Source organism: Nicotiana attenuata, unplaced genomic scaffold, assembly GCF_001879085.1.
Source record: "Nicotiana attenuata strain UT unplaced genomic scaffold, NIATTr2, whole genome shotgun sequence".
NCBI classification, from domain to species: Eukaryota; Viridiplantae; Streptophyta; class Magnoliopsida; order Solanales; family Solanaceae; genus Nicotiana; species Nicotiana attenuata.
This window is the reverse complement of record NW_017672048.1, coordinates 138,322-146,436: the sequence shown is the minus strand read 5'-3', so window position 1 is coordinate 146,436 and position 8,115 is coordinate 138,322. Positions and strand designations below refer to the sequence as shown.

The 8,115-nt window shown below is 46.8% G+C and overlaps 1 protein-coding gene across 1 annotated transcript; it reads left to right on the top strand.

Annotated features, from left to right (window-relative positions):
- Window positions 1–957: 957 nt before the first annotated feature.
- LOC109211527 (BICD family-like cargo adapter 1) lies at window positions 958–5,219 on the top strand. Its single transcript, XM_019375067.1, has 4 exons — window positions 958–1,103; window positions 1,520–1,724; window positions 1,784–2,228; window positions 5,059–5,219. The coding sequence occupies exons 1-4, from the start codon at window positions 958–960 to the stop codon at window positions 5,217–5,219; spliced, it is 957 nt and encodes a 318-aa protein (XP_019230612.1).
- The last annotated feature ends 2,896 nt before the right edge of the window (window positions 5,220–8,115 follow it).

Sequence of the window (8,115 nt, the reverse complement as noted above, 5' to 3'; positions counted from 1 at the left end):
ATTGACCTTATCCTGGTTGGAGACGATGTGGTGCAAATTCATCGCCCTGGATACTGCACATTTTACGCGTATCCGTTCATTGCAGGTTATTCGCTTCCTCTTCCTTCATTGGCGGAGGATTTCTGCAGCTATTATGGCGTCTGTCCGGCCTAGCTCTCCCCATATATCTATAAACTTTTTCTTATGCTGATTAAGTACGCGGAGCTTGCCAACCGCGAGATCTCCCTCCGCCATCTGCTTTACCTTTTCTCCCCAAGCTTTCACAGGGGTACGATGATACACCTTTGCCACCGCGGGACCAAGGGATTGGTGGTGAAGATGGACGAGAAGACAAATCATCATTTTTGGGTTAATTTCTTCTACGTTAGGACAGAGCATGTGGTGTCGAACCCCAATGGATTTCCCAAAGAGTGAAACTTTGCTCGTAAGTATTTTTGCTAACTGGCTGTTTGTTGTTTCTCTTCTGTGACTTAATCGTTATTCCCCCCTTTTTTTGTATGCAGCCGAGAAGGACCCTCCTTTATTGGTCGCCTCGCGACTGGGTGAGCCAAATTTTACCTCACACGGTGGGGATCCGTGAGTAGTTGCAGCTTAACAAGAAGTTTGGACGTAAGCCTTCTTCGACAGGTGAGTCAACTTGTTTCAATCTTAGTTGCTTTGACCTCCATACCGTTTTTTTTACTTGTCTTTTTTTGTTGATAGGTAGGAGGGCTCCGAGCGGGGCGAGGGCTCCTACTCTCGCATTTCGTCAGTCGGGTGCCTCGATCTGGTCTCTCCTCGCTGCGACTGTAGGCGACTCCGTTTAGGTTGTTGTTTCTTCTCAGGCCCCGGCCCCGCGTAGGCCTAGCCGTCGGGCAACTGCCCCACCTGCGGAGACTTTGACTTCTCCAATATTGCACTTAGTGGACAAGTTGTCGCAGGGCGATTAGGAAGCAGGGGGGCATTCCCGATCAGGCCATGGCCGCACCGAAGAGCGGCGTGGCTTCGGTTGCAGAGACAGCGTCCCCTTCAAATGTGGAGATTGCTTCCTTGCTAGGGGTCTTCGTGGAAGTAGGAAGGCGATCTGAGGCAGCTGAGGTCATTCCGAGGAGTGACCCGTCAATGTCATAGCGGGTCGGCGCACCTTCGTCTGCCGAAGAGAGGGGGAAAAATGTGGTCGTGGATGGCGACGAGTCTGGTTCCAACATCGACCCCGAAGAGGTATGGATGTTAGATGAGGGGTTGACTCGGGTAGAGGTGAGAACGGAGGGATCTGCTCGTGCTATCGTCATTCCCTTAGACTACAACCTGTTGACGAACATGGAGAGCGTAGTTCCTTCTTTGCTTCCCCTTTACACTGGCGCCGAGAACAGGACCTTATAGACATTCAAGGATGCCGACCTGTCATTAGGCATATCTAGATTGGCTTTGAGGGTAAGTGTACCTTTTTCTCTTTTCTTTTTCAACGTTTGTCTGCTGATTGCTTTTTTGCCTGTTCATCGGACCCTCATTTTGGAGATTGAATGCGCCTGTCGTGAAGAGAAGAAGAGGGCTTTGTTCAAGAGGTGGAGTCCAAGTATAAAGAGTACCGTGCCAAGCATCGTGAGTTGTGCCGCCGATTCAGCGCGGATGGTAAATTCCAGTCTCTTAGGGACGAGCTGAAGGAGAAGGACGATGAACTCGTGAGAGTCGAAAGATGTAGCGAGCTTGAGGGAGATCTTAAGGCCAAGGATGACGAGCTCGAGGTGAGCAAGGGGTTGCGATCGAGTGCGTCGATCTTCAATCTCAAGTAGCATCCCTGCAGGCTGAGCTTGAGCAGAGTTCGATCAGAGCCAATGACCTAAGTGACGAGTTGACTGAGAAAACGGTAGAGCTGGAGAGGGCCGAGGAAGCCAGGACGATGACTTTGGTGAGGGTAGCAGCATTGGAGGAGGTCATCCGCGTCCTTAGATCTGAACGGGCGAGCGAAGCAAAAACGGCCATGCTCAGAGAGGCACGGGTTGATGAGCGGATTGGTGGACTCAAGAGAGAGGTTTCAAGCCTTAGTGACCAAGTCGCTACTCTTGAGGCCGAGAAGGCGCATCTGCTGGCGCGGTTGTCCTCCTCCTATACTTCTGCGTTTTCCGATGTTCTGCAGCACTTATATGAGATGTGGATCCACGCCGAGGCTCAGCTGGACATTCTCAAGAATTTGATGACGGCGGGAAAGGTTCCTGAGGCCGATTTTGAAGATGCTCGTGTCAAGGCGTGTGCGTCTAGGATTGCTTGTGGTTATGTGTGATGACCCGGCCCGTCGTCACATGAGTTACCGCCCTGTTTTTCCCATATTATGTTTCTCTATGCTTCATTATCGGTAGTTGGGGTAATCGAGTCGGATTGGTTTGGTCTTGGTAGGAGATGAGACATTTAGTCTCTCTAAGGAAAGCTTGTTTTGGAAAAGTCAACCAGAAGTTGACTAGTTGGTTAGAGGGCTCGGATGTGATTTCCGGAGATTCGGTTAGCTTCGGGGGATGATTTGTGACTTAAGAGCGTGATCGGAATTGGTTTTGGAGGTCCGGTGTAGAATTAGGCTTGAATTGGCGAAGTTAGTTTTTTGGCAAATTTCGGTTGGTAGGTGAGATTTTGATCCGAGGGTCGGAATGGAAATTCCGAGAGTTTCTGTAGCTCCGTTAGGTGATTTTGGATGTGTGTGCAAAATTTCAGGTCATTCGGAGATGTTTTGGGTCGAGTTTTGATCGAATGCGTATTGCGGAAGTTTTGAAGAAACTTAGGCTTGAATTCGATGTGATTTAATGGTTTTAGCGTTGTTAGACGTGTTTTGAGGATTGGAACAAGTTTGAATAATGTTTTAAGATGTGTTGGTAACTTTGGTTGAGGTCCCGGGGGCCTCGGGGGTGATTTAGGGTGGCTAACGGAAGAAATTTGAAGTTGGAAAATTGCAGGTTTTTGGTTGCAGCAGGTGTTTCCGCATCTGCGGAAAGGAGATCACAGATGCGGTCTCGCAGAAGCGAGCTAGGCCTCGCAGGAGCGGAAATAGGATCCCAGGTCAGGTTCCGCAGAAGCGGGACATTGGGTCGCTTAAGCGGTCCCGTAGATGCGAAGTTGGACCGCAGAAGCGGAAAGTCGCCTTAAGTGAAAGGTCCGCAGGAGCGGACGTTGACCGCATAAGCGGAAGGCGCAAAAGCGGGAATTAGTCCGCAGAAGCGAAATAACTGGCAGGTTAAGTGAAAACATCTTCCTCGCGAATTTTTGAAAGAGTAGCATTTTGGACTCCGAACCTTGAGAGCTTTGAGGCGATTTTGAAGAGGGATTCGAGGGCTATTATCAGGTATGAACTCTTGGACTTAGAGCTTGATTTTATGGTGTATAAACATGAATTTGGACTGAATAATCAAGGAATCAAAGGTCAAAAATGGTGGTTTAGGGCTTGAATTTAAGAGAGTTTAAAATAGGGATTTGAGGGGTCAAATGGACCCCGATTTTGATGATTTTGATATGTACAGACTCGTGGCGAGACGAGGAATCCGGAGATGTAAATTTTGTAATTTTTCGAGAAGTGGGCCCGGGGCTCGGGTTTTGCCAACTTCGTGATTTTTGATATTTTTCGAGTCTTTCGATTGGGTTATGACCCATTAGCCTATTGTGATGTATTTCTTGTGGTCTTGATCAGATTCGACGCGCGAGGAGGGCGATTCGAGGGGAAAAGGCATAGCGAGCTAGACTTTGACCGGCTAGAGGTGAGTAATGATTTTAAATGATGTTCTGAGGGTTTGAAACCCCGGATTTGCACAACTTGGTGCTATGTTGAGATGAGACACGCGTTCCATGACGAGCGCGGGGTCATTTACTATTGGGGACTGTGACTTGGTCCAGTCCGGATGATATTTTACCGCGTATTAGCAATGACTTGTTGTTTTCACTATGATTTGGGCTTATTGCCATATTTGGGGCTTATTGCCGACTGTTTGAACTCTTTATGAACTATCATCACTGTTTTCCTCACTGTTTGAAATATTATTTGAACTCAGTCCATGTGATTTACACTGTTTTCTTGAACTCGGCCATATTTACTCAAACTTGGAGTTTTAAACTGATATTTGAACTATTGTTTGAGCTGAGTATCATTGCTTTACTGTTGCCCGAGGGGCTGTTGACTATTTCTGGACTGATTGAGGCCGAGGGCCTTATGTGAGGGCATGATGAGTGAGGTGAGGAGGCTTTCAGGCCTCGTATTGATACTGTTCAGGCTTTCAGGCCTTGTTGATAGCGCTTGGGCTGTAGGAGCCCCTCCGGAGTCTGCACACCCACAGTGAGCGCGGGTACCCATCTAGAGTGATTAAATATTGAACAGTGGTAACAATGACACTGTTATACGCGTTTGGTCAGGTAACAATGACTGACCAGTGGTAACAATGGCACTGTAATACGCGTTTAGTCAGGTAACAATGGCTGACCGGTCAGGTAATAATGGCTGACCATACTTGAGCATACTTGTTTTATTAATTGTTTTCAAAGAGATTTTCTTCCTATATTTCACTGGTTTCTACTGTTTATCTGATGTTGCTGCTTGAGATAGCATTATTTGTTCCCTTGTGGGATTTTATGTTCTCAGTCGTTATTTAATTTTATTACTCACTGGGTCGGAGTACTCATATTACTTCCTGCACCATGTGTGTAGAGACAGGCACAACTGAGTTCGTACCTGAGCGCTGATCTCCTTCCAGACCAGGCGGACTAGGAGAGACGAGGTAGCTGTCGATGTCCACAGCCCCGTTTTCTTCCTTATCTTCTGCATATTTTATTCATCTTCAGACTATATTTCCAGACTTGTAGTATTTTTACCAACTCTGTAGTAGCTCGTGACTTGTGACACCCCGATCATCGGGCTGAGTTTGGGATGGTTTTTTCCCGTTATGTTACGTTTATTTCCGCACTTATGATTAATCAGTATCTATGGTTTAAACCTGTTGTGCTAAGAAATTGTCAAAAGCAGTGTTGATTGTTCTGTTGGCTGGCCTTGTCTTCACGAGAGGCGCCATCACGACCGGATGGGAATTGGGTCGTGACATTATGAACCAGCTACTCCGAGGGCCGGCGACAGTGAGGAGGAGGAAGAATTGGACGAGCTTGAGCAGGATGCCTGGTACGAAGATGAACATCCTCAAGGCGATGGTGGAGACAGCGCTATTGGGATGGGTGGTGAAGGAGACGACAATGTCGGTGGAGACAGCGTGGAGTAGTACTTTGTACTTAGTTTTTTGTTCTCTTTTTTTGTGGGCGTCTTTCTGGCCCTTTGTAAGATACTTTTTGGAATGGAATGATTATACCCTTTGCTGTACATTATTGACTTTTTTATTTTTCTTCGAACAGTTTTCTTCAAATGGTTGCTTTTAGAATAATTATGTCGGTATGTGCTATCTCGAACATGGTCGAGTATATCTTTGATTGAATCTGGGTGAAGTCCCATGTCGTCATAATTAACTCAAACAAAGTTAACATGTAAATCGAACTCAAGTCAGGCTGAGTATGAGTTGGATTCGAGTGTGGTCAAATATAGTTTTTTACTAATTCGAACGAGGTCGATGTGCGATTATTCGAGCGAGGTCGAATGTTACTCGTAATTAATTCGAACGAGGTTGAATGTGAGTTAATTCGAGCAAGGTCGAATGTCACTTTAATTAATTCGAACAAGGATGAATGTAAGTTAATTCGAGGGAGGTCGAATATCACTTTAATTAATTCGAGCAAGGTTGAATGTGAGTTAATTAGAGCGGGGCCGAATATCACTTTAATTAATTTGAGCAAAGTCGAATGTAAGTTAATTCGAGCAAGGTCGAATGTCACTTTAATTAATTCGAACGAGGTCGAATGTAAGTGCATTGGTTGGTGCGGAGTTAACTTGGTGGAGACAGGAGGACATCATGTGTTTTGTATTCTTATCTTACATATATACATTGGAGAAGTCTACACGTTTTCCAGACCGGCATTCCAGTCCCAGTCTAATTTTTCAGGCTGGCATTCCAGTCCCAATCTATCTAGTCCCTTCATTGGGCGACCTGGAGAAGTATTGAGAGGTCGGGCAAGAACATATTGGTCTGCACCTTCAACGTATTTAACTTAAAACGTTCTCCTCGTCGCCTCGTTAAAAACCTTCCCGAGAAAACCCTATTGGGACAAAACTCAGGTGAGGGAAAAAGAGTACGACTCGAAGAATATTTTCCTTAGAAGTTAAAGTACTTGAGGTGAGCAATGTTCCAGTTGTTTGGCGGTAGTTTCCCTTCCATCGTTTCCAGTTGGAACGACCTTTTGCTTGCTGCCACCGTAATTTTGTACGGGTTGTCCCAACTAGTACCTAGCTTTCTTTCTCGTGGGTCTTTACTCGTCTGTGTTTTGTCTTTGAGTACGTAGTCTCCTACTTTGAGCGGTCTGACCTTGGCTTTTTTGTTGTAGTATCGCTCTGCCTGTTGTTTCTGAGCAACCATCCTTATGTAAGCCATGTCTCTTCGTTCTTCGACCTCATCAAGGTCTTGCCTCCTGCTCTTGTCATTAGTTGGCCCGCTTTCGTGTGAGTACCTCAGACTTGGCTCTCCGACCTCGACCGATATTACTGCATCAGTACCATAGATTAGCGAGTATGGTGTTTCTCTTGTGCTCGTTTTTGGCATTGTACGGTATGCCTATAGCACTTTCGGCTACAATTCCGGCCACAGTCCCTTGGCATTCTCGAGCTTCTTCTTCCTGATGTACAATATTGACTTGTTGGAGGACTCCGCCTGACCGTTGCCCGCTGGATGATATGGCATGGAGAGTATTCTTTTGATGTGCCATTTTTCAAAGAATTCAACGATCTTTTTCCTAGTAAATTGGGGCCCGTTGTCACAGCTGATTTCTTTGGGGATGCCAAAGCGGCATATGATATTCCTCTATATGAATGTGATCACTTCTTGCCGCATATTTAGGCGAATGCACCTGCTTCCACCCACTTTGAAAAATAGTCAGTTAAAACTAAAAGAAACCGTACATTACCTCGTCCTGCTAGGAGGGGGCCGACGATGTCCATCCCCCATTTGATGAAATGCCAAGGCGAGGTGACGGAGTGGAGGTGCTCGCCTGCTTGATGGATCATGGGGGCGTATCTTTGGCATTGTTCGCATTTTTTCATGAAGTCGGCGGCTTCCTTTTTCATTGTGGGCTAGTAGTAGCCTGCTCGTATGAGGCATCTGACTAGGGCTCGATTGTCGGTGTGAGCCCCGCAGTGACCTTCGTGGACTTCTTCTAGGAAGCGCCGTGTCTGGTTTGGTCCTAAGCACTTTGCTAGAGGGACGCCATACGACCATTTGTACATGTCGTTATTGATGACGTTGTACCTGGCTGCTTGCAAAGAACGCCGTCCTACAGGTATGCGACAATACGATTGCGCCAGTCCCAAGTTAGGTTAATAGTGTGTACCTCAATTTGGTCGATCGACGAGTGGAGGAGAGTAACCATGTTCCCTTCTCCGATCATGCTTTTAGTGGCCGCCGCCAGTTTGGCGGAGATCGCCCGCTTCAATGTTCTGCGCTCGAGGTATTTGATCGAGCTGACATTCGTCGAACTAGGGTAACAGTTTGCAGATTTTGGCCTGGCATTTCTATAGCCTTTGTTCCTTGATTTGGAAAGTCCTTGTGACTTGATTGACGACGAGTTGCGAGTCGCATCGTAGGACTACTTGTCGTGCTCCGTACTTGAGTGCCAATTTTAATCCTACAATCACTACCTCATACTCGGCCTCATTATTAGTCATATCAGGGCACCATATGGACTGGCGAATTGTTTCGCCTGTTGGGACCTCAAGCACGAGTCCCAGTCTAGATCCTGTCGCGTTAGAAGCGCCATCGGTGTACAGAATCCATAGGTCGTGTATTTTGAGGGAAGTACTCGCGGCTTCCCTTTGACTTTGGGCATTATTTTTGCACTGAAGTCGGCGACGAAGTAGGCAAGTACTTGCGACTTTATCGCCGTTCGTGGCTGATAGGTTATATCGTGCTCGCTCAGTTCTATGGCCCATTTGGCCAACCTACCCGACAACTCGGGTTTGTGTAGGATGCTCCTTAGAGGAAAGGTCGTGACCAGTGAGATGGGGTGGCATTGGAATAT